This window comes from Podarcis cretensis, assembly GCF_951804945.1.
Source record: "Podarcis cretensis genome assembly, chromosome: 5".
NCBI lineage: Eukaryota > Metazoa > Chordata > Lepidosauria > Squamata > Lacertidae > Podarcis > Podarcis cretensis.
The window spans coordinates 96507334-96534445 of record NC_137174.1 but is presented as its reverse complement, the minus strand read 5'-3'; the positions used below and the strand labels follow the sequence as shown (position 1 = coordinate 96534445).

Genomic DNA, 27112 nt, shown 5'->3' with positions numbered 1-27112 from the left:
ATAATAATAATAATAATAATAATAATTTATTATTTATACCCCGCCCATCTGGCTGAGTTTCCCCAGCCACTCTGGGTGGCTTCCAATCAAGTGTTAAAACAATACAGAATTAAATATTAAAAACTTCCCTAAATAGGGCTGCCTTCAGATGTCTTTTAAAGATAAGATAGCTGCTTATTCCCTTCACATCTGAAGGGAGGGCATTCCACAGGGCAGGTGCCACTACCAAGAAGGCCCTCTGTCTGGTTCCCTGTAACCTCACTTCTCGCAATGAGGGAACCGCCAGAAGGCCCTCAGCGCTGGATCTCACTGTCTGGGCTGAACGATGGGGATGGAGATGCTCCTTCAGGTATACAGGACCAAGGCCATTTAGGGCTTTAAAGGTCAGCACCAACACTTTGAAATGTGCTCGGAAATGTACTGGGAGCCAATGCAGATCTCTCAGAACTAGTGTTATGTGGTCCCGGCGGCCACTCCTAGTCACCAGTCTAGCTGCCACATTCTGGATTAATTGCAGTTTCCGGGTCACCTTAAAAGGTAGCCCCACTTAGAGTGCATTGCAGTAGTCCAAGCAGGAGATAACTGGAGCATGCACCATCCTGGCAAGACAGTCCGCAGGCAGGTAGGGTCTCAGCCTGCTTACCAGATGGAGCTGGTAGACAGCCGCCCTGGACACAGAATTAACCTGCGCCTCCATGGACAGCTGTGGGCTCAAAATGACTCCCAGTCTGCGCACCTGGTCCTTCAGGGGCACAGTTTCCCCATTCAGACCCAGGGAGTACTCCACACCTGCTCTCCCTCTGTCCCCCCCCCCCCAAGTACTTTTGTCTTGTCATGATTCAACCTCAATCTGTTAACCTTCTAGATAGTCCAGAAGGATATTATGGACAATGGTGTCCAAGGCCGTTGAAAGATCCAGCAGAACTAGCAAACAGCTCTCACCTTTGTTTGATTTTTTGAAGGAAGAGATGGGCATTACTTGACTGGGGAACTGGGGAATTTAATAAATAAAATAAAATAAAGAAAGATAAATTTTAAAACTGCATTGCAAGATTTGGAGGACTGCACATTTCAAAGGCTGGCTGTGTTTCAATTTGCATATTAGGAAAAATCACTCTTAAATGTGAACTGACTTGAATGTCTCCCCATCTGTATTCTCCAGCCACTCCCCACCTCCGAACAAATGGCTTGGGATTGTGCCCAGTTTTGAATGAAGCCTGGGAGCTAGAAAAATACTTTGACCCCTAGTTTTCTTTCACATATTCGGATAGAGATATTTCCCAGAACCAGTCATTGTGAGATCCAAGAGAAGCTGCAGACTCCTACCTTCTTCTCAGGGAGACTCAAACCAATGTGCTAGCTCTGAAGAATAATTTGGGTCATGTTTTAAGTACTACTAGTAATTCAAATGAATTGACTCATGAACTGCATGACCAAGCTTCCTCATGGTAATGGCAGCATTTCTGCTATCTTTCCTTTAGCTTTATGAAATGTTTCCATGGCTCATGAAACATCTCCCAGGGCCTCACAAGAAGGCCTTGTCCTGCGTGGAGATGGTGCTTTCATTTGCAAAGGAGGAGATAGAGAAGCATAAGGAGAATCAGTCTCTGCATGAGCCACAGGATCTCATTGATTTCTATCTACTTCAGATGGAGAAAGTAAGTATCAGCTTTGAAGCTGAATGCTGCTCATCCAAGGAATCATTATATTCCCTGTTATAAGTGAATGCTAATCTCTTCCTAGGACACCAATATTTTTTTCCTGAATCTCAGTTGAAAATGACATTGAGTTACTTTTTCCCAGATTTATTGGATTATTATTTTTCTTAGTGAGTTGTGCAAACCACTATTCTGAATATTTTTTTTTTTTTATTAGGGTAGTGGGCACTGGAGATCAGTTGATTGATCCAACAGAGCAGTGGGCAAAAACGTTTGAATACCCCTGTTATACCTCATGGGAGCATACTCACCACTGAAATGTTGCCTGTAGTGCCCAAACAGTAAGAATGCCCAAATAGTATGAACGGCCAACTCACCAAGTGTATTGTGGCAGATGTTTCATTATACATTACAATGTATAGCAAGAGGAAAAATCACTCCTCACTTTCATCAGCAGGGGGCGAAACAAATCCTAAAGAAAATGTTCCTAAACTAAATATGACTTCAAACTCCTGCCTCATTTATTCCTACACTAGAAAGGTGAAAATATTTTTTCTTCTTGCATTACTGGAACAATCTTTGAACACTCAAATTTGACTAAAGAATGGTTAAATATGTTTAGTGATAAGTAATGCACATTTTGAATATCTGCTGCCAGAGAGATTCTTTTGGATCCCTCATCCCCTGCTAGTGTTGGATTATTACCCCAACCCACAGATTCTCAAATGCAGCACCAGCAGCTACCGCTGTGTACACAGGAATGTGTGCATGGATCTTTTGCCACAACCAGCTAAGAAGCACAGGGCCGGCCCACACATGAGGTAAGCCGAGGCTGCTGCCTTGGGCAGTGGAATGCCAACAGGAGGCATCCTAGCCAGCCACTAGTGGAGAAGTGGAGCGGTGGCAGCTTCCTGCAAGATTTCACCAAAAGCTTGCAAGATCCCACTGTCCTCACTGTTGTAGTTACCACACTGTGGCACTGCTGTGTGACCAAAGTAAGGGAGGTGGCAGTGACAGCAGGGCAGTGGAGGTGGCACCTTCCTATGTCACCTCAGGCAGTGTAAGAGGACACCTCACCCCTCAGGAAGCATGTGTTGGTGGTATGCTAATAGGAGCAGGGGGGGTAAGATAAAATAAGTGCTGAAGGACAGATTGTAATGCATGTAAATGACATGACACTTTCCTCGTTTTCAAAATCAGAGCAAAAACGACCCAGAGTCCACCTATGATGAAGAAAACATGGCTTTTAGTATTTCCGGGCTCTTTGTAGCAGGGACAGACACAGTCACCAGTTCTCTGAAATGGGCGCTTCTCCTCCTGGCAAGTCATCCAGATATCCAAGGTGAGAGAGGGAAACCTGTGCAGGGCTTCCTTTGATCTCTAGAGTGGACTGTAATTCTTGTGTCATTTAATTGTTATTGATTTTCCAGAAATTTTAAGAAATTGACAGCAAATTAATTCAAATTTACAACAAATGTAAAAGTTGATTATCTCCCACTCCCCGTTCAAGATGTTAGCAGCAAAGGAACGAGAGAAAAGAAACTATAATATACCTTTTCCTCATTTCTGTTACTTTCTCATCCTTTCCTCAATTTCCACCGGCTGTGCATATTTAAATTCCTGCTTAGATTTTTATCTAACTATAACATTTATCCAGTTATTTAATGTCAGGTGCTGGTGGTGGTTGCTCGTCAGTAACCAGGCAGGACTCCAACCTCTCTTTTACAGGTTTTATTGTGCAAACTATTTACAGTGCAGATCTAAAATGTTCATGTCCATCTTAGTCACTTGCAGAAACTGGGAGTGGCCCCTTCCAGCTTCTCCCCCAGCATAACAACTTCAGCACCCCAAGCCTCCTCCTCCCCTCCTTGCATTTCACCCTCTGTGCAAGCTGGGCAATGGTGAGGTGCTTGGGCTCTCAGCAGCATCCTCGAGCCCTTTCCTCTCTTGGCTGGCCCCTTCCCTCTCTTCTCCGCTGGAGGTGTGGCTTTCCCCACAGGTGGACAAGGAACTGCTTCTCAGAGGTTTCGGCAGCTCCCTGTATCCCAGCGGCGCCCCTGCCTCCCTCCCATGTTCCAGTGGCAGTCCCCTGACATTTAAGTCGAGTTATTCTTCCTTTATCTAACCATATAATCATCAAACATAGTTTCAAATCATATTTCCTCCAATACAACTGATTTGTCTTCCTTTATGCGTTCTCAACATTCTGAATAATAATGGTAATTATATAATCTTCTTTAACCCCAGCATTCTCTCCAAACTTCACAATCCTCAGAATCATTCAAGAAGACTCTTTGTCTTCTTTGTTATGCTGTTCCTTTAAGAAAAAAAGGAAAGGAAAAGAAAAGAAAAGAAAGAAAAGACAAGAAAAGCTTGACAATATCCATTTTCCCAGACTGCTCTGCCCGCCTTAACACTGTCTCTACTAAGTACTGGAGGAAGAGTGAACCTTATGCCTGTGAAACTTTAAAATGTTATCCTTAATATACCCCCTCCCAATATTCAGCCAGGACCATACATATCCCCTTTTGTCCTTCACGTTACCAGATTCATTCTTCTTTACGAAGCACATTCAGTTTTTATAATGTATCAACAACATGAAATTCAGGGTTACTTCTTCCTTTCTCTCTGAATGCTTGGGACATTGAGAGAACATTCTCATGCCTTACCAAGAACGAGAGGCATAGCAAGGTCAGGAGGTACCAGGTGCAGAAATTTTTTTGTCAAACCCCCCAACATTGAAATTGAAATCCAGAAAGCAGGACACCCCTAGGCATGAGGCAGCTCCCTGTGTTACCAAAAGCAATGCCTCAGCCACAGACCATAGGGTCATCTAGTCCAACCCCCTGCAAGGCAAGAATCTCAACTAAAGCATCCATGACAGATGGACATCCAGCCTCTGCTCAAAAACCTCCAAGGAAGGAGAGCCCACCAACTCCTGAGGGAGACTGTTCCACTGTCTAACAGCTCTTGCTGTCAGAAAGTCCTTCCTGATGTTTAGTGGAATCTTTTTTCTTGTAACGTGAAACCATGGGTTCGAGTCCTACCCTCCGGAGCAGGAGAAAACAAGCTTGCTCCATCTTCCATGTGATGGCCCTTAAAGTATTTGAAGATGGCTACCATCTCTCCTCTCCTCTTCTCTAGGCTAAACATCCCTAGCTCCCTCAACTGTTTCTTGGTTTCTCGACCCTTGATCATCTTGGTTGCCTTCCTCTGCACACCTTCCAATTTGTCAATTTCCTTTTTAAATTGGGGTACCTAGAACTGCACACAGAACTCCAAGTGTGGTCTCACCAAGGCAGAAGAGAGTCGGACTATGACTTCCCTATACTTCTTATTCTGTGAACTACCCTGAGACACCCAGGTATAGGGCGGTATATAAATGCAATTAACAACAACAACAACAACAATACTTCTGCTGATGCAGCCTAGAATAGCATTGGTCTTTTTTGCTGCTGCATTGTACTGTTGACTCATGTTGAACTTGTGCTACTGGCTTTAAAATTTTTTGTGTGTATTTAGGGGGGTATTGACAGGAGCCCTGGACCACCGTCTTCTCTCTCTCTCTCAGCAATCTATAATATCACATCAGATCCAATAGGGGCCAAATCCACTGCCCATAAAGGGTTACTGGAGCCACAGTGAAAAGCTTTCTGAAAAGTGTCCTTCTCATCTGGCAATGGAAAAAAGCACCATTCAATCTTAGTTTGAACGGCATGCATGAATGAAACAGCACGAGTGTAATGTGTGAATGTAGCATGGAAACATGTACAATGCTCTTCTTGTCACATGCACACATGCCATCACAGAACTAGAGAATTAACTCAAAAGGGCAATTCAGTGCTGAAGGGAGTGCAGTGTGTTCCAGAAGACAAGTGGTTGGTGCTTAAAAAAATAAGCAGAAGAAGACAACAGGAGAAGATGAGTCTAGAGACACAATAGAAACTGCTAAAACTGCATTGTGGGGGAATATGTATTTTCCTCTCCTTTTAGCAAAACTTACTGGGTTGTATCTAAAGTTTGTTTACTCGGGAATAAACGCAGGAAATCACTGGGACACACTTCCAGAGGAAAAAGTGGAAGACAAAATTGGGTGGCAAACTGCACTCCTCCCAGAGTTAAAAAAAATCAAAGAACAGAACAATGTGATTCTCCTCACAGCAATTCATTTCCATCACCACCCCTTGAGTACTGGAGCGCAAAGTCAAAAGAAGAATTTGGATTATCTGTTTTCCATTTGATCTTCTGGCTATCGCTCTAGCCCTTTAACACTGTCCACGCCGAGTACTGGGGGGAGAATGAAGTATATATATTGTCAGGGATGATTGGTGAATGCTAGCAGAGATAAGAGTCCGGGAATTCAGCCATATTTACAAGATTAATAATAATAATAATAATAATAATAATAATAATAATAATAATATCTTTATTGTCATTGCCCCCTCTCGGGGACAAGGAAATTACTTGGCTGCTCCATCCACCCAGGTAGGGCACTCCACACAAAATCAGAACAACTATAAAAACACTAATTAAAACAATACAGTATAATACAGCAAGGGAGATTAGATGACTTTCAAAGTCCAGGTTTCCCATTCAGGGCTGAGATCGCTCTGGAGAAGAAGCTGTTCTTGAGACGGCTCGTTCTTGTCTTCATCGTCCTGTATCTCCGTCCCGACGGCAGGAGCTCGAAGAGACAGTGACCAGGATGCGATGGATCTTTTACTATGTCCAGTGCTTTCCTATGGCACCTTGTGGCATAAATCTGCTCTAAGGTGGAGAGTGGGCAGCCAACAATGCTCTCTGCTGCCTTAACAACTCTGCACAACCCCATCCTGTCCTGGGTAGTACAGCTTCTGTACCACACACATAAGCCATAACTGAGCATGCTCTCAGTGGCACAGTGATAGAAGGCAAGCAGCAGTTTCTGCAGAAGATGGTTTTTCCTTAGGATTCTCAAAAAGTACAGTCTCTGCTGCGCCTTCTTCACAAGCCCCCTTATGTTGACACTCCAGGACAGATCCTCTTGTAATTCAATACCCAAAAATCTGAACGTTGTGAGACTTCCGGGTTAGCGCTGTCGACTAATGGCGGATTCCCTCCGAGCTCCGGAGGGAATCGGCTCCGCAGGATCGGGTCTTGTCCGCGCCGGCGACGCGGGGACCCTTAAAAATCACAGGCGCTGATGCCTGTGAGCGTGGTGACTCGGCGGGCACCATTTGCGCCCCCCAAACCGCGAAGGAGCCTTTTTAAAGGCTCAGGAACGGGGACGGGGGACGGCGCGGTGCTGTGAGTCGATTGCTTCTTCTGCGGAGCGAAGCCGCATGCCATTGTCGGAGAAGCGCTGACTTTTTCCTTGGAACATTTGGACTCAAAAACAAGAACCCGTGAGTAAATATGGAATTTGGAACTCAAACAAATTTTTGTTGAATTGGGAACGAGCGGGGAAGGGTCAAAAAGGAAGTCGCCCCCCCCTCTGAGTAGATACTCTAACGCAAAGAGCTTGCAACTTAAGGTCGAGAGAACTCTTTTTCTTTTATAAAAAAACAAAAAAAACTTCACGGCTTGACGCTATAAATTTTACCGGAGGATAAACCTAACGTTAGGAGCTAAAGTTTCACCCCCCCGAACCCGGGGGCGTCCCGCGAGAGAACCTGTTGAGGAACCATTGAAGATTTTGACAGCTGTCAAATAGCTGTCAAAAGGAAAGGATAAAGGGAACTTTGTCTTTGTTGCATCTGCTGGCTATATTTGTTGCAATTTCTGGAAAATAAGGGAGAGCTGCTACAAATTAACTTGCTGACTGGTTTTTAAACTGAAAGACATTGAAGGATTAAAATTCCCCCTTCTGGGGGACAGAGACACTACAAGAATGGCTGAAAGAAGCAAAAATCAGACTAAACTCAACAAAATACTGGCTCTCCTGGGAAAGTTACAAGATCAGACAGATGTTTTGACTACAAATGCGAACACTCTGGCCCTGGCAGTAAACAACATTGTTGAAGCTGACAGGGAGTGGAAGCAAGAAGTTTATATATATCAACAACAAGAGAAATTTGAGAGCCATGAGACTATGGAAGAGACACACGTTGTTTTTGAGGAAAAGGAAGGTGGACTGGTAACTTTGCAGATGTCAAGGGAGAATTACAGTTTGGGGCCTGGCATGCAGACAACAAAGGAGAATAAAAATTTGAGGTGGAAAGTTTGGACTGAGCTGGAAATTGTAAATTTGAGAGTGGAGCACCTCATTAGCACTAATTTTAAATATGGAGGGCCAGCTGGAAAAATCATGGATCTTGTTGGGTCAGAGCCCCTTCGAGCCTTGGGGCTTAACCTAAAGGACTATCCAAGAGGCCGGCAGAGAGGAACTGAGGATGACTTGAGAGCCTCGGATGTGAGATCTCCAGGTTAAACAGTATTGACTGATGAACATTTATTGGGGACCAAAACCGGGAAAGGGGGGTTGGAGTTTTGGTAATCCAAAGGGTACAGAATTATTAATTACTTTGTTTTAATTTGTTTTGTTATTCGTATGGAAGTTGGGAAAGCCGTGGAAGGGAAATATTGACTGACTTTAAGAAATATGTTAAAGAATAAGAAATGATGCATAAGATGTTTAAGATTAGATAAGTTAAAATTGGTGTCTAAAATGGTTAAAATGAAATGAAAATGAGGAATGCAAAAATAATTTAATGGAAGAATGAGGAAAGGTAAAATTACAGTATGTTAAAATCATTAAGTTAAGGTTGAGAATTAAGTAATAAGGATTTGCAGGATTAATAACTTGAACTGGAATACAAGAAGGGGAGGGGAGAGGAGGTCTAAGAAAGAAGTTATATGAAAATAAGCAATTGAAATCCCATTTGTTTTTAATTGTTTTTTTTTTAATTTTTGTATTTTTTGTTATTTTTTCTTTTTCTGTGTGTCTATGTTTATTATTGAAATGCTAATAAATATTTATAAAAAAAAAAAAAAATCTGAACGTTGTTACCCTCTCCACACAGACCCCATCAATCAAAAGTGGTTGGACATTGCTCTTCTGTCTCCTGAAATCCACACAAGCTCCTTTGTCTTCCTTGTATTTATGAGCAAGTTGTTAGCTCTGCACCACTCTGTCAGCCGCTCCACCTCATCTCTATAGTCCGTTTCACCCTCCCTTTCAGAGATGAGCCCAATCACGGTTGTGTCATCTGCAAATTTGACAACCCTATTACTAGGGTGCGCAGCGACACAATCGTACGTGTAGAGAATATAATGGAGCTCACTAAGTACGCATCCCTGTGGTGTTCCTGTGTTAGTCTTAAGCGTATTAGAGGTATAAGGGCCCAACCGAACCCTCTGGGGGCAGTCTGACAGAAAGTCCAATATCCACCCACACAGTGATAACGGAAGCCCCTGATCTTTCAGTTTAGACACCAGACGTTGTGGTAGAATGGTATTAAATGCCAAGCTGAAATCTAAAAAAAGCAGTCTGGCCTAACCCCCCCGCTGCTCCAAATGTGCAAGAACGGCATGGAGGGCAATCGCCACAGCGTCCTCTGTCGATCTTTTCATTTTATAAGCAAATTGGAATGTGTCCAGTCCCTCTGGTAGGCAGGCAATAACATAATTTCGTACCAGCTTTTCAAAGCACTTCATGATTATAGGTGTGAGTGCTACTGGACGAAAGTCATTCAGATCTTCCGGGTTAGATTTTTTTGCTATTGGAACGATAGTAGAGGACTTTAGGCAGGATGGAACAATAGCCTGGGCTAGGGATCAATTTAAAATCCCAGTGAAAACTCCTGCTAGTTGATCTGCACAGTCTCTCAATACCCTTCCAGCTACCCCATCTGGCCCTGTGGCCTTCCTTTATTGGTTTCTTCTTGCTATGTACAAAGAGCTCTGAGAGTCAGCCTGCATCATGGTGAGTCAGTTGCAGAGACTGAATCAGCTTTCGTTTTCTTCCAGCAAATCCACTTCCTGAACCCAACCCCATTCCTTCCTCTGTTACGAGATCCTGGAAGTGGCTCCCCCCTCTCTGATTCATTGCTTCCTGACAGCCCTTCGTCACCCTCCTCGTCCAAGGAAGTACAGCTGCTAAGCAACAGAACTAGTGTGGTGTAGTGGTTAAGAGCGGTAGATTCGTAATCTGGGGGACTGGGTTCACGTCCCCGCTCCTCCACATGCAGCTGCTGGGTGACCTTGGGCTAGTCACACTTCTCTGAAGTCTCTCAGCCCCACTCACCTCACAGAGTGTTTGTTGTGGGGGAGAAAGGGAAAGGAGACTGTTAGCCGCTTTGAGACTGAGGGAGTGAAAGGCGGGATATCAAATCCAAACTCTTCTTCTTCTTCTCTTCTTCTGTAAGTCCCCATTCTCTCCCCCTTCTCAGCCTCCAATTCCCTAACATCCACCCCCTCCCCAAAGGCCCCCTCTCATCCTCAGGAGAGACGGCTGCTCCCGTTTCACCCATATCAGGAGTCGCGGGAGGGAAATCTAGGAAAATGTCACCCTCATCTTCTGTATCCTCAAAAATGTCCCTCCAGCCCTCCCACAAACCTGCAGTTTCCCAGCGATCCTTGAGATGTCCTTTTCTCCAGCCGTTCCCACCAACTTCTTCCGCCCCCCCCCCATTGTCTGATGGGAAACCCTCGAAGTCCTCTTCATCATCCGTCAGCCCAAACACCTGTTTAAAGAACTTACCCGGGGGTTTTGGTTTTTCAGGAAATAAATCGTGGAACTCCTCCACCAGATACTCCTCAGTGATGCAACCTTCCGGAACCCATGTGTTTTCTGAACTGGGCGCCCCTTCCCAAGCCACTAGATACTCTACTTGCTCTCTGTTCCAACGAGAGTCCAGTATTTCAGTCACCTCATTGCATTGCTCCCTTTCCTCTATTTCGGGCGATAGAACCGCCCCTTCCCCTTTACCCTGCCGGATGCACACTCTGTCCCCAACCCGGATGACCTTCCCTGGTCTCCTATGCTTTTCTGCCTCCCTTTTGTATACTACTTTGGCCCTTTCCAAATTCAACTGGAGCTGTTGGTGAATCGCCTCCATTTCCTCCGCAAACTGTTCTGCAGCAGGCACACTCCACGACTCCTCCCCCCTTCCTGGGAAAGCCCTAGGGTGACACCCGTGATTGGCGAAGAAAGGAGTCATCCCTGTGGATACGTTCTCCGCGTTATTGTAAGCAAACTCTGCCAGTGTGAATTTGTCCACCCAGCCGTTCTGTCTCTGACTGACATAACACCGCAAATACTGTTGCAAGACAGCATTTGCTCTCTCTGCCGGCCCATTGGTTTCGGGGTGCCTTGCTGTCGTGAAGCTCACCTCTACTTACAGCAAACTCATGAGCTTGCGCCAAAACCATGAGGTGAATTGGGTCCCCCTGTCCGAAATCACCTTAGAAGGGACCCATGCAACCTAAACACATGCTCTATGAACAGCTTGGCTGTTTCCTCCAACATCACTGCATGTGAGCATGCCACATAATGACACATCTTGGTTAGGAGATCCACCACCACCATGACTGCTGTTTTCCCCTTGGACCTGGGCAGGTCAGTGATGAAATCTACTGATACCACCTCCCATGGCCTCCCTGGTGTGGGCAAAGACTCCAATAACCCTGCTGGAGCAGCCCTCTCCCCTTTGGCCCTTTGGCAGGTGTCACACCCTCTTACATATTCCCTCAGGTCCTCCCTCACTTTAGGCCACCAAAATTCCCTAGTAACCAACAACATGGTTTTGTGTTGCCCAAAATGTCCTGCTGTGGAGCTGTCGTGAAGTTGCTTGAGGACTCTGGCCCTTAGGGATTCACCTGGAATATACAATGCTCCCTGATAGAACAGAAGCCCCCCTTTTCCTCAAAACCTCCCTCAACTCCCCCCTTTTCCCTTAGCTCGTCCATCTTCTGCCGTGCAAAGGCATCGTCTCTGATCAATTGCATCAGTTCATTGTCCTTTACCAATGCCCCCCCCCCACAAGTCCACCTTTTCTCGGGAAACATGAGCCTGGCTACAGGAGGTCCTTCTTCCGCCAGGTACTCTGGTTTGCGAGACAGCGCATCCGCACTCATGTTCTCCTCCCCTGGCACATACTGAATCCTAAAATTGAAGTTGGCAAAAAACTCCGTCCAGCGTATCTGCCTTTGGCACAGCACACGTGCCGTGCACCAGTACTCCAGGTTCTTGTGATTCGTGCACACCTGTATCTGGTGCCTCACACCAATCAGGAAGTGTCTCCATTGCTTGAACGCAGCCACAATAGCAAGCAATTCTTTGTCGTAAATACTGTAGTTTAGCTCCGACTTCTTCAGCTTCCGGGAGAAAAAGGCACATGGCCGCCAATCCCCCTTGCCATCTTGCTGCATCAGTACTGCTCCGATGGCCTGGTCAGACACATCAGTTTCCACCCGCAGCGGCAGGTCGGGGTTGATGAGCAGTAGCTGCTCCTCTGATGCAAAAACCTTCTTAAGCCTCTCAAATCCCTCTTGCGCCACTTCAGTCCACATAAACTTCTTCTTCCCACTAAGGCAGTCCATTATGGGCGCCGTCAACTGCGCAAAGTTTTTGATGAACTTCCTGTAGAAGTTGCTGAAACCCAGGAATCGTTGAACATCCTTCCTGGTCTTCGGGCTTTTCCATTCCACCACAGCCTTCACCTTCTCAGGATCCATCGCCAGGCCTTTATCTGACAACCTGTAGCCCAGGAACTCGACCTCCTTCGTGTGGAACTGGCACTTCTCCAGCTTCACCCACAGGCAATGCTCCTTTAGCTTGCTCAAGACTTCCCACACGTCCTTCACGTGCTGCCTTTCGTTGTCAGAAAACGCTAGGATATCATCCAAAAAACAAATGCAGTTACGATACAGCAGCGGCCCCAGCACGTGGTGCATGAAAGCCTGGAAGCACAGGCTTCCACATTGCAAGCCGAAAGGCATGACGAGATATTCGAACGCCCCCAGCGGGGTAAACATGGTGGTTTTCCACTCGTTGCCCTCTCGCACCCTGATGAGATTGTACTGTCAGTTAAATTCAGCTCCGATCCTCCAAGCTGATACGGCTCATCTTGGCTGGAGCCCAGCAGAGTATTCCCAGAGTCCGCAACGAAAGGATGAGGCAGGTATAGTGCTACATTGCTATGCTTTATTACTAAGCTATGCTGAGAGCATACAAATATACATCTTGTCTCTGTGAGAAGCAGAGAGCAACTCCGACAAAGAAACGACAGAACAAAGGAAACAGGAAACCAGTGAACGTCACATCCCATCTCCCTTTCCTGTGGGAATCCAACAGCATCTGCACTGTGGAATGAAAACATAGTCTTGTGACTACAAGCAGCTGCTCAGTGAGAGAAACAGAAACTAACATGTATGCCCCCCGGAGGTCCAGCTTAGTAAAAATGTTCCCTTTCCACACTCTCGCCAAAACGTTGTCGATTCTCGGCATGGGGAAGGCCACGGGTTCCGTCAAGGAGTTGAGCATTCTGAAATCCACTACAAGTCTCTTCTCGCTCGTAGCTTTCTTGTTCACAAAGAACACCGGGCTGCCACCCACAGCTTTGGATTCCCTGATGAATCCCCTTTTAAAGTTTTTGTCAATTAAGTTTTTCAACTCCCGCATCTCTTGATCAGACATGGAATACAGCTTCCCCACTGGCAGCTTGGCCCCCGGGACCAGGTTAATCTGGCAATTGTATGGCCGGTGCGGCGGTAACGTGTTGGCCTCCCTCTCACTGAACACTTCCTCCAAGTCTCAGTATTGCAGAGGGATTCTGCCTTTCCTTCCCATGCATGTTGCTGCCATCTTGGCCCCCCTGACTCGAGGTTCCCCTACTCCCAGACAATTCTCCAAACAGTGTGCCGACCTGAAAGTCAGGGACCGCTGGTGCCAGAAAACCACCGGATCGTGTAAGGCCAACCAACTCATACCCAGAATAATGGGCGGACCAGCCAACGGGGCTACATGGAAAGCGATGGTCTCAGAGTGCGTGGAAATCCGCATCCTCATGGGAGGAGTCTGATGGGTCACCTCCCCTCCCAAAAGTTCCCTTCCATCAATAGTGGTCACTTGCAGAGGAAAATCCAAAGGCCGAAGGTGCAATTGGTGCTGTGCAGCAAAGTCCCTGCTGAAGAAATTGGCACTGGCTCCTGAGTCCACTAGAGCATGGATCTCCATCACGTGGCCATTTGGGAGCTCCAGCAACACCCTCACTACTATGCCTGGTTTGGGGTGCCCTGGTCAGTGCCTTTCGCTGCTGCCGCCTGGCTGTTGCCCCGGTTCACCACCAGCCAGGCCCTCCTGTTTCCCTGTACCTGGGGCACTTCCTCTTCTCCCTGTGGCGTAGCCCCCACCATTCCCTGCCAGTTACGATGCTCCGGACACACTCTGGCAAAGTGTCATGGCTTCTGGCATAAAAAAAACATTTCTTGGCCGCCTGCCAGTCCTTTCCCTCCTTCTTGCTCGGCAGTTGGGCCTTTGAATGTTCCTGCACGCGGGCTGAGTCAATTTCCATGGGCTCTGGCTGACTCTAACCTTCAGTAGCTTCTGCCAGCATCTCAAGAATGCGATCTCCATGGAAACGCCGCCCTCTGCTCTGCTTTCTCTCTAGCAAATGAGCCTCCTGTCTGAGACCCACTGCTAAAGCAGCCTTGGTTAGTGTGTCCATATCTTGGGGTCGAGGCCCTCTGGCAAGCTTATCTTTCACTTCAGAATTCAGTGCAGCCTTAAACAGAGCCTGCACTGGTTCTGAACTCAAATCCCACCCCAGCTTGTGGCAAGCATGGCGAACTGGGACCAGTAACTGCGCACAGTCAAACTCCCTTGCTTCAAAGCCAAGAGCTCCTGCTGAGTCATATCAACTTGACTCTCATGTGTAAACATAACATCCATTGCCTCAAAGAACTTTGCCAAGTCCCGAAGAGCATCGTTATTAGCTGCTATCAGTGGCCTGACCCAATCTCTAGCCGGGCCCGATAAGTGGCTAATTAAAAAAGCAATTTTCTGTGCATCGTTAGCAAAATCAGCCCCCTGCAGTTCTAGGGCATATTTCATCTCCGTTTTAAATCCCAAATATTCTTGAGGGTCCCCGTTAAATTTACCCACCAGCATAGGCATTCTTCTTCCCAGCAGGTCCCCTCTCGCTTCTCTGATGCGCTCAACTCTCCTCCAATCTGATATGCAGTTCCTCCGCCCGAGCCTCCAGACTGGTGTTGCGTCGCTGTAAATCAGCCAGTTGCTCCTCCATTGCTCTTATCTCCTCTCTCCTGCTAGCACCCGGCAACTGAGTCTCTGCAAGCTGTCAGGGATGATTGGTGAGTGCTAGCAGAGATAAGAGTCTGGGAATCCAGCCATATTTACAAGATTTATTGGTTTCTTCTTGCTATGTACAAAGAGCTCTGAAAGTCAGCCTGCATCATGGTGAGTCGGGTTGCAGAGACTGAATCAGCTTTCATTTTCTTCCAGCAAATCCACTTCCTGAACCCAACTCCCTTCCTTCCTTCCTCTGTTACGAGAGTGGCTGGGCCCCGGAAGTGGCTCCCCCCTCTCTGATTCATTGCTTCCTGACAGCCCTTCGTCACCCTCCTCGTCTGAGGAAGTACAGCTGCTAAGCAGCAGAGGCTTATCTCTGTAAGTCCCCATTCTCTCCCCCTTCTCAGCCTCCAATTCCCTGACATATATTCAAAATAAACCTTCTGTTTCTGTAATTTTCTTCAGATAAAGTCCACAAGGAGATAGAAGATGTTTTAGGTTCTTCTAACACAATCTGCTATCAAGATAAGAAGAAACTGCCCTACACCAATGCTGTGATTCATGAAATGCAGCGCTTTAAATACGCCTTATTTATGGGGGTTCCTAGGCAATGTACAAAGGATTTGAAGATGCGTGGTTTTCTCTTTCCCAAGGTAAAGAAGAGTGATACAACTGCACGCCTGTATCCCAAGAGTCTATGAGTAGGTTGCATATTCAGAGATGCCCCCAGCCATGCAGGAACCTCCTGTGTAGTCTAAAACAGGAGTTCCACCTGCAGACATGTTTCACAAGTGGTATTCCGGGGGCCATGTGGCACCTCAGAGGAGCATGCAGTGGCCAAAGGTCTCAGCGAGGCCTTTCTGAAACAGGTGTTGGGGGAGGCCCTGCTGTGTTTCTGCTTGTATAGAAATATTTTTTTAAATAGAAAGAAGTTGAGGATGAATATGGCCACTGTTAAATACCCACCTGTCCCCCCAAAACTCCATTCAGTTTGAACTCTGCAAAGATTCGTCCTGGGAGAGTGAGGGAGAATCCTGGAATGTGTTGATCTGAATGCATTCCAAGTTAATTCTTTCTTATTTGCAGGGGACTGCCATTCTTTTTGATCTGCGCTCTGTTCTTCTTGATCCAACACGATGGGAGACTCCTGCAGAGTTCAACCCGAATCATTTCTTGGACAAGAATGGACAATTTGTGGACAGAGAAGAATATCTGCCATTTGGTGCAGGTGAATGCAAAAGTCCAAGCTGAGTTGTGGTCTATAGACATGCTTATTGGTTGGCTTCCAGGAAATGACATCAGCAGAAGCAAGAGAGTAGGGCAGAATGGATGCAATATCCCCTTGGCAGGAGTGGCACTGCTGGTCAGCAGGATGGGGCAAGGCTGTTGATAATTTAGGGAATTTCTGGGTGGCTGATTTTGGACTCACAGGTACCCAAACCCTTAGGGGCTTCACACTTCACACTTGCCACCCTATTGCCCTGTCCCTGAGAGAGGTAACACTGCCAGCACCAGGGTTGCTCCCTGTCACACGTCACTGCTGGATGCATCCAAATTCTTTTCAGGTGACAAGGCTAAAGCTCCCCCACCTCTTTTCATGGAATGTAATTTAGCCTGCTATGAAACTATACTCAGAACTGAGTCTGCAGTTATACTATCCCACTTCCGTACTTCTCGCACTCTGAACTGTAAAGGAGGCTGGTGTATGTTCAGGTTTCAATTTTCAAAGAACAAAGGAATATTTTTGCACCCTCTGTGTCAGGAGCCAGGCATTGTTGTCTGCGCCTTGCCTGCAAGTATTCAGCAGACATCCTCACTGCTAACTTAAAGGCTCCTGTTGACTTTTTAATACAAAGAATTATGCCTATTCAATTGTTGACGAGAATGTTATAAATTAAAAAAAGGACTGGTTCATCTTTAAACGATTATACAGTATTGTTTAACATGTTCTTGTTGGTGTCAAGGCAAAAATAGGTGTATAGAAAGGAGAATTCCTTGGCTGCCAAGATCCAGGTTTGGGGCAAGTACTTTTTGGTGAGAGAACCTCAACAAAGATTTAAAATTACAAACATGTAGGAAAGTAAAGCATGGAAACATATGCTTTAAAATAGGCCCTTGTGGGTTCCTTCCAAAATTTCCCTCTTCCCCTACCATAGTAAAAGCCCACACATTTGCTTCCCCAACTCCATCGTTCAGCCCGGAGACTGAGGTCCAGTACCGAGGGCCTTCTGGAGGTTCCCACACTGCAAGATGTGAGGTTACAGGGAACCAGGCAGAGGGCCTTCTCGGCAGTGGTGCCTGCCCTGTGGAATGCCCTCCCAGCAGATGTCAAGGAAATAAGCAACTATAATACTTTTAGGAGACATCTGAAGGAAGCCCTTTTTGGGGAGGTTTTTTTAATTTTTAATGCTATATCATGTTTTTAATATTTGGTTGGAAGCTGCCCAGTGTGGCTGGGGAAACCCAGCCAGATGAGCGGGGTATAAATAACAAATTCTTCTTCTTCTTCTTCTTCTTCTTCTTCTTCTTCTTCTTCTTCTTCTTCTTCTTCTTCTTCTTCTTCATTATTTCACTTTATGTCTAGTTCTCCAAAGTATTATACGGTACAGCATGTTTTATAGCTGCAAAGTAATTGACACTGAAATGTAAATTATTACTCAGTTGCTGACTTTCCCATGTCTCCTCTTCAGGGGCTCGCATTTGTTTGGGAATGCAGCTGGCAAAGATCGAAATCTTCATCTTCCTGACCAGCCTGCTGAGAACATTCAGCTTCCAGCTGCCAGAAGGAGTGAAAGAACTCAATCAAGAGCCTTTACTTGGGACTACAACACATCCCCATCCTTATAAACTCTGTGCTATTCTCCGTTGCAATGCAAACCTCTGATTTTGTTTAAAAGCACCATTTCCCTCTCAGTGTCCCTCTAGTCCTACTTTACTCAAACTTCTGTCATTGCTTAAAACAGACACTTTTTCCCTTTAAGTGTAAAACCCATCTCACAATATTCAAACCGGATGGCAGCATGCTGTTGGCCATGTGAAGGTGTCAGTTGCTTGCACATTTATTTTTGCTGTTTCTTAATAAAAGTACGAAGGCATAAGAGGAACTCTGCTGGACCAGGCAAGAAAGGCCCTGTCTAGTCCTCCAGATGTCTGTGGGAAGCCTCCAAACAGGAAACTGAATGCAACAGCACTCTCCTCACTTACAATTTCCAGAAAGTGATATCCATAGCCACAGCGTAGGCAGAACACAGCCCTTGTGGTTTGTACCCATTGATAGCTTTACCCTCCATGAACCTATCTGATTCTCTTTCTGAGCCATCCAAGTTGCTTAGAATCACTACATCTTCTGGGAGCAAATTCCATAGTTTAATGCTGCAGAAATGTTGTATTGGTCCTCACTTGAACTTAATGAACCAGAAAGGGTGTGAGTCAAGTATATGTGTTATGGTCAGAAGTCCCTTTGCCAGGGATCAATGAAGGTTTTGATAGCATAGCTAGATATATCAGCCAGACACTCAGAAGTAAAGGCCTTGGAAAAGCTACCTCCATCTATGTGAAGTGCTGCTAGTAAACTTTTCTCATTTGTACTACTGACTTAATAACAGTAATAGCAATATAATAATAATAATAATAATAATAATAATAATTCTTTTTCTTTTTCTTGGACAGCAGCTGCTACTTTAATTTTTTTTTTGACAAAGTGATAATAAATAAATAAGAATACAAATGTGCACTCCACCCCCGAGACCATTCCATTGTAACTATCCAACCTCCCAAAATTTAAACACCTCTTGTGATAGTTTGACCCATTTCTGTTTTAGCTGAACACATTCTACAAACACCTTCCGTGTCTCCTGCATATTCCCTGTCTTACCTTAATAGCATGTGTTAATTTATCATTAATAGCTATCTTAAGGGCTATTGCCATGAGGTCCTGGCTGAGGGCTTCACATGGGCATTTGCACCAGGCCTTTTCCATATGCAATTTATTTCATGAATGTATGGTACATATTTTCCCAATGTTTCTGGCACAAATCAGTCTTACACTGGCCAAAATTCTAATTGCAATTCATATTAATCAGACTTCCAATCATCTGAGTGACACATGAAAAATGATTATAGTTTTCGACTGTAGCACATGACTTGGGATCACATTCCAAGGCTACTTGGACATAGTGTCAGAACACTTATTCCTTTTTAATAAGAGAGTATATAAAGAGAGAGAAATGTTGATTTCTCTGAGGAAATCAAGATCTCCTTAGAGAAAGAGTGTTGAACTTAACCAGGCATCCTAAAAAGTCTCAAGGAGAAAGAGAAAGCAAGAGAAGGATGGAAACAGGGGCATTTTTTATTGTCCTGCTGGTGGTTCTTCTGATTCTGCACTTCCTGAAACAGCTCTGGTCAAATAGGCACTATCCTCCTGGACCTCTCCAGCTTCCTCTCATTGGAGGCGTGTGGCGGATTGGGGTGAAGCTTCGTGATGATACTTTCATTAAGGTACTTATTTCTAGCTCAGTCTAATATGAACAACTGTTTTATCTATTTCCCTTAACAACTATGATATTTCAGCTTAAACAATAGTAAGGGTTAAAACAGTAAATGTCATGGCCATAACCAAGCACAGAATAAAATGTGATGAAACCCCTACATTTACTGAAACTGAATTTAATTAAAAATCCCCCAATGTTCCATTGCGAGAGTGTTTGGGAATACAGCCTTGAAACATTGAAATGTTCATCTTCCTGACCAGCCTGCTGAGGGCATTCAGTTTCCAGTATACCTGAAGGAGCTTCTCCACCACCATCATTCTGCCCGGACACCGAGGTCCAGTGCTGAGGGCCTTCTGGCAGTTCCCTGGCTGCGAGAAGCCAAGTTACAGGGAACCAGGCAGAGGGCCTTCTTGGTAATGGCACCCACCCTGTGGAACGCCCTCCCACCAGATGTCAAAGAGAAAAACAGCTATCAGACTTTTAGAAGACGTCTGAAGGCAGCCCTGTTTAGGGAAGCTTTTAATGTTGAACAGACTATTGTATTTTAATATTTTGTTGAAAGCCGCCCAGAGTGGCCGGGGTATAAATAATAAGTTATTATTATTATTATTATTATTATTATTATTATTATTATTATTCCAGCTGCCAGAAGGAGTGAAAGAACTCAATAAAGAAGCTGTACCAGGGGCTACAGCACATCCTAATCCTTCTAAACTCGGTGCTATTCCCCACTGCAACACATAATAAAATAGGAAAATATTAGCGGCTGCACCCCTGCTTCCTGCCCTCGGTGACCCCTTGGCTACTCTTGACACATGAACCCCCTAGAATTTTCCCTTCCCTTCCCATCTCATCCCATGCAGCTACTGAGGTCTCTTTTCACCTTCGCAGCTCCATTTCTGAAGCCACTTCTCTCTTATTTTCTGCAGCTCTGCTTTGCACCCATTTTCACCTTCACCCCATCTCCTCCTATTCTTTTGCCTCTGCTTTCATCTTCATCCCTTTCCCCATGCCTCCTACTCCCTCCTTTTGGGCAACTTCCTTTGCATCCCCCCTTTTTACTCTCAGTCCCTTTTTTCCTCCACCCTCTCCTTACTTATCTCTCCTTACACACAGATCATTCCCTCAGGTTCTCCTCTCTCCCTCTTCTGCAGTTCCCCTTTCAACACATACTCCATGTTGGTATATGCATCTCTGGGGCATTGAAAGCTAAGAACAAAATTGTCAACTTGTTCAGTTGAAGAAGGTTAAGTTGATGGATTCAGTTCAGTTTGGTTCAGTTGATGGGTACTGTACATTTATGGGTGGTTGCTTGTTAATAAAATATTTCTTCTAAATCTCCACATTGACCCTGGAACTTCATGTTGAAGGCAACACTCCATGTTGAAGGAGTGAAATAGATTGTGTGGAGACACTATGGGATATTTGATGACTTCACATCCTTTATCAATCTCACAGGAGGCAGCTAAGGAAGAGGGAGAAGTTTAAAACTGTCATCCCTCCCCCTCCCCCTATCCTTTCTTTCAACGAGTAAAATGGAGGTGGGGGCACTGAGGTGACTGGGTCCAAACAACAGCTCAAGGAAAGCAGGAATGGAGAAACACTGAGCTTTTTTTTTTTAACAAAAAAAGAATTTTAACAAGGTTAAGCAGTACAGATGAGTACAACAAATAAATAAACACTGATAAACTAACACAACAGGGACACGGGTGGCGCTGTGGGTTAAACCATAGAATCATAGAATCATAGAGTTGGAAGAGTCCACAAGGGCCATCGAGTCCAACCCCCTGCCAAGCAGGAAACACCATCAGAGCACAAATCACAGAGGCGATGACTTGCTGATCAGACAGTCGGTGGTTCGAATGACCCGGAAGCTGTATGCCAGCTCCCTTGGCCAATAAAGTGAGATGAGTGCTGCAACCCCAGAGTTGGTCACGATTGGACCTAATGGTCAGGGGTCCCTTTACCTTTACCTTTAAGCTAACACAACAAAGCCTTTCTAATTCCCTTTTCACTGCATTCAAACCTTGTTGTTTTTTTACAATAATTTTCATTAATTTTTCAATTATACATCTCAAAATAAACATTTTACATACCGTTAGATATCCAATGATTTCCCTCCTTCTTCTTCCAAGGTTTATTCTGTTTATCATTCATTCCTGCATATTTTACTATGATCATTTTGATCAGTTCTCCATTTTTACATCACTCAAAATTAATCACACTGCTGATTTCATATTAATGCTGCCAGCATTTTCAGCTGTGAACAATTATTTTCCATACAATTATCTCTTATATACACCAAATATTTACTCCAACTTTCATGAAACTTCTTTTCATCCTGGTCTCGTATTTTTCCCGACAATCTGGCCAGTTCTGCATAATTCATCATTTTAACCTGCCATTCCATAATAGTAGGTATTACATCAGTTTTCGAGTTCTGGGCCAACATAGTTCTTGCTGCTGTCGTGGCGTACAGAAAAAGGTTTTTATCCTTCTTTTTAATTTCCCTCCTGTCAATCCCAATAGAAAGGCTTCGGGGTTTTTTTTAGAAAGGTGTACTTAATATTTTTTTAAAGTTCATTATAGATAGATTTCCAGAAGCCCTTCACTTTGCCGCAGGTCCACCACATGTGGTAGAGGTCTCCCTCCGCCTCTCCACATTTCCAAAACTTCCTATTTTTCATTCTGTACATCTTTGCCAATTTTACCAGCGTGAGATGCCATCTATATCATTTTCCATATGTTTTCCTGCAATGCCATACACGCCGTAAACTTCATATTTACATTCCATAATTCATGCCACACTTCTAATTCAATATTGCATCCGAAGTCAATGGCTCACTTAATCATGGCTTCTTTTATCTCCTCATCTTTATTAACACATTCTTAATGTTGCAGATGTGGTGCTAAAAGTCCCTTAAATCAGTTAAAAACCAAAAAACCAAAACAACAAACTCTTTCAGTCGTCCAGCTTTGCAGCCCTTCCCCCCCCCCACCGTTGATTCCAATGGCAGTCTTATATTATTTACCTTGGTTTCTTCAAACAGCTTGTTTTCATGCAGGACAGCAGCTAATTCCAGAGAAAAAATGTATGACTTTAGTAAAAAGGCTGCAATCCTATACAATGGGAGCAGGTAAAATTTCTGTTTATATCAGATGGAGGAGGATGATAGTCTTCTTAGGGATATAACAGAGCACTGACAGAACAGAACACCGACCAGAAGCAGCACCTCAACACCTTCCACATACACTGTGTCAGGAAGATTTAGGGCATCATGTGACAGCACGGAGTCTCAAACAAAGATGTTCTCTTCTTCCAAGCCCATAAAATTACAAGCTTTACTCTCTTCCCTTGGATGTGGAAGATTGCTGGAGGGGAGAGAAGCTGTGATATCTTCCATATTATCATAATCCCGAATTAATCCAGAGTAAATGGATTAGGTTCTCCGTATGTTCACTAGACATCCATGAAGATATGCTGGGTTGCTGATGGGACTGCCCAAAGGCAATGGGAATCCTGTAGAGATAATTAATTGCTTTTATATGTTATTAATAAATATAATTTGCATGTTTTGGGAGAGCCATGTTCCCACAAATACTATAGAACCAGTAATATGGGAGAGAGTGATTTGTTCAGCTGTCACATTTTCATTTACAGCTTCTACTAGAATAAACTAATGGATATGGGAATCAGAAACAGATGCGTCACTCACTGAGCTCCAAGATAGCGGGATGCCAGCAGGTTAGGAAAGGCTGATCTCAACCATGATACCAAACAGGCGTCCAAAAGAAGTTGGGTCATGGAACATGTTACTGGGCTTTTTCATGGTAATTGCTGGTTTTTGTTTTTCCTTCCCTTGAAGCTCTGTGAAATATTCCCTTGAGTCATGAAGCATCTTCCAGGGCCACACAAGAAGGCGCTGTCCTCTAGGGAGTTTGTGCTTTTATTTGCAAAGGAGGAGATAAAGAAGCATAAAGAACATCATCTGCTACGTGAACCACAGGATTTCACTGCTTTCTATCTACTTCAGATGGAGAAACTAAGTATCTGTTTTGTATGTGAACATGGTTAATTCATAGAGTCATTACATTCCCTGCAAGGATTTTAGGGCCACCATCAGGATTTTGTGGGTTGCTGATAATATTTGCATTCAGTGCCCCCTCAACAGCACTTCCAGAGATTATTGTTAACTAGTAAAGTGGATTACAAAACCCACATGTGCCTGCATTGAAAATAATGAAAAAACAAATGTTTTCATAAATTTGATGGCAAATATGATTGAATGGCCAAGGGTTCAAAAGGGCACCTAATGTGTGTTAAAGGATATTCTTGGTGTAATTATTAGTGTAAGGTTTAATCTCTGTTCCAAACTGAAACATCTTACACTACTAAGTGGCGGAGGAAGGGGGCAAGGGGGTGGTCTGCCCCATGTGCCATCTCTGAGGAGGGGTCATAAAAAGGCACCCCGCGGGCTGCTCACCCCATCGCTTCTGGGCGCGGTGGCACAAGCCACCGCCATTGTGCTGCCGCCGCTGCATGCGGAAGATCCTCCACTCATGCCTGCATCCTCCTCTACCATCCATACAGTGCTCGAGAGGCGCCACTGGCAAACCACCCAGTGGCGCATGCACAGCACTGCTCAAGTGCCGTACGGCATACCTTAACCCCCTGCCTCCGCTGCAGTCACGAGCGAAGGATCCCTCCGATGATGATGCCACTGCAGCTGCAAGCAGAGGACCCCACCACCATACATACAGCGTGCGTACATGCGCGATACGTAGCGGTGCACGCGCTTGTGCTGGCAGGTGATTTGCCCCGCCCCCGACGCCCTGCCCCGGGTGCCAGTTATCCTTCCTTCGCCACTGACACTACTTGTAATTTATCTAGCTCAGGAAGCCAGGAATTTATCCAGAGAGTCTTAGATGAGCAGAAGGAGATGCTCACTTTTTAAACTTACATCCAAAGACTTACCTGGAGGATGTAGACCCCCCCCCTGCCCTGGATGGAGAATACATAAGCTTACTTATCCCAAGCGTGAAGAGTGCAGTTGTGCTCATGGTCTTCTTGTGGGCTTGCCCTAGACACCTTTTTTTTAAAAAATAATTTTTATTAACCAGCCAATCAAATCAAATCACATCACATAGATTCCGAATTACAAAGCCGAATTTTAAATTTTGTTGAGGGAACCCATATTTCAAGATCCGAAGGGGGATTCTGATCATCTTCTTGCCACTGCGTTAATGTCCAAATCAGTCCAAACAAAGTTCATAATTCTATCCAGTCTTATCTTGCTGTTTCCACATCACATCTTGTTCATATATTTTCTCTTTTTTCTTTATGATCTCTTCTGATAGTCTCCTTAAGCCGATAAACACCAATAATAATCCTGTGTGAATTTTTCCGTTCTTCCAATCCTCTAATCGAGATGTTTTCCATATATCATCGCCTTCATAGATAACAGTGCTCTTTCCATCATTAATTACAGAACTGTCGTTCTTAAGTCCCACTGAGGAGTTTCACCCACAATATAAAAACAGCTCTATTTCTCTATTTCTCCTCTCAGACTTAAGTCCTCCAACAGAACTTCCCAATATGGCAACGGAATTTTTAACTGCGTTATTCCAAAGCCCTTATACATTCCACGCTCTTCTTAAAACATGCTTTGGTTCGAAAGTTTATCTCCACACAGCCTTAAATCCACAGCTTAAGTCCTTAAAACGACATTTCTGACTTGTGAGGGGGGGGGATTCTTGTCTAATCACATAAGGGAAAGAAAGGAAAGTTTTCCCCCTCCCCCATCAGTCCCTTTGCCATACCGAGTCTTGGCGTATCTTCTCATGCTTTATACTTGTTCCTCCGACTCGTCTTGTTTTATCAGAGATCTCTTTTGTTAGCAGTCTTTACTCCCCCTTCTTCCTTGAAACATGTGCATTCGCTCCATCCAAATTGTTTCTTTTGAAGTTCTTGCAGCTAGTGGCGCGGATCAGAGATGGCGTCCAGGAGCGCCGAAATCCCACAGCAGGGCATTGTGCCTAGTGCCCCCATCCCCACAAATTTGGGGGTAGTATAGGGCACAGCAGGCAAGGGCAGTCCCCCACCACAATCCCGGGGAGGTAGGGAGGCTATTTATTCCCATCACAGCCTCCAATTTACCTCGTGTGGGTCGGAGAGATGTTATTGTCAGCCATCTTCTGATGCGCCCCTAGTGGTCCCTCCTAGACATCTGCTTGGTCTAATCCAGCGGGGCTCTTCTTATTTTACTCTATTTAGCAAGTGTGTCTGGGTGATGTGATATTAAAATGTATGTTTTGATAATATTCCAGTGTTGCAGCATCTCTTGCTCAGTTTGTAACTGATATACCCAGAGAGGTTATTAGTAGTCCCTGCAATAGAATGACTTATTCACACCATATATATTTTAAATTAGTCCCTGCAATAGAGTACATATCTGTTTTATCTACGATGTGGATCTCAGTTAATAAGTTGTTCCATCTTTTCCCTCATTGGTTTCATCAGTATTCAAAGACCAAAATTCTCACTGTCATCAGTTGAAGGCATTTGAATTAAACAGAAGCCTGAACCTTCTCCTTGGGTAACTAACCTCCCTCCTGCCCATTATTTCTTGCTTAGAAAAAACTTTTCCCTGGAACTAAATACCAGAAACTTTAATCATTCACCAGGCAGAAACAATTATCACAGAAAAGGTCTTCTCCTCTACCTTTTGTTGTATGATAAGTAGGCATGGTTATTTATCAAATGCTAAAATATGTAAATAAAATTATTATTGTTCAAATCACAAAATATTTAAATTCTTTAAATGATATAAAGGTTTACTAAGTTTATGCTTTTATACAGAAACTTCAAAAGAAGCACTTAAGATTTATTTCTTAAAGGCAAATGTGGTGATGTGGGCTTTTGCTTTGTTCTTAAAAAAAAAAAAAAAAAGAGTACAGTTTTCTCCTGAAATTACCTATGCTAGTGCTAATGAAGGATAGGCTTGTTTAGTTTGACTTCAAAAAGTTTGTTTTCTTTCCTCATGGGAAGGATGGACATATGCCCTCACATTACAGTCCTCTGAAAGGCTCTCTGGATGAAATCCAGTTTGTAGATAAAGAACCTGAGGAAGGGATTATAATTATAATAATATACCTTTATTGTCATTGTACACAGGTTGTACAATGACAATAAAGGTATTATAATATTATTATTATTACAGTGGTACCTCAAGTTAAGTACTTAATTCATTCCGGAGGTCCGTACTTAACCTGAAACTGTTCTTAACCTGAAGCACCACTTTAGCTAATGGGGCCTCCTGCTGCTGCTGTGCTGCCGGAGCACAATTTCTGTTCTCATCCTGAAGCAAAGTTCTTAACCCGAGGTAATATTCTGGGTTAGCGAAGTCTGTAACCTGAAGCGTATGTAACCTGAAGTGTATGTAACCCGAGGTACCACTGTATTATTACTAATAATAATTAAATGAGCTCCCCCCGCCCAACACTCAATCTCTTATCAAGCAACACACCACCTCACAAGTCAGTTTCGCTATGTTAGAGAGCAATCACTTCATCAGCAGCTAGCTCCTGACAGCAGACCAAAACAGGCACACAGGTCACAGTCTTCTTCACTTCACTGAGATGTATTATATTCAAATTATAGTAATTATTTCTAAACTTGAATCGAATTTCTCCTCCATCCTACTCACAACAGTCTTGTGAAATAGCTTATGCTG

The 27112-nt window shown here is 44.4% G+C and overlaps 2 protein-coding genes across 2 annotated transcripts in view; both read left to right on the top strand.

Moving 5' to 3' along the window:
• LOC307217042 (cytochrome P450 2J2-like) overlaps positions 1 to 18064 on the top strand; it is a 35706-nt gene extending 17642 nt beyond the window's left edge. Inside the window, exons 5-9 of the mRNA XM_079978055.1 lie at positions 1482 to 1658; positions 2859 to 3000; positions 15355 to 15542; positions 15976 to 16117; positions 17580 to 18064. Coding sequence (XP_079834181.1) covers positions 1482 to 1658; positions 2859 to 3000; positions 15355 to 15542; positions 15976 to 16117; positions 17580 to 17773 — 843 coding nt within the window. The 3' untranslated portion in view covers positions 17774 to 18064. The remainder of the gene's footprint in view (positions 1 to 1481; positions 1659 to 2858; positions 3001 to 15354; positions 15543 to 15975; positions 16118 to 17579) is intronic.
• Positions 18065 to 18876: 812 nt separating this feature from the next.
• The window catches only part of LOC307217054 (cytochrome P450 2J2-like), a 93354-nt gene continuing 85118 nt past the window's right edge, over positions 18877 to 27112 (top strand). Inside the window, exon 1 of the mRNA XM_079978070.1 lies at positions 18877 to 19386. Coding sequence (XP_079834196.1) covers positions 19219 to 19386 — 168 coding nt within the window. The 5' untranslated portion in view covers positions 18877 to 19218. The remainder of the gene's footprint in view (positions 19387 to 27112) is intronic.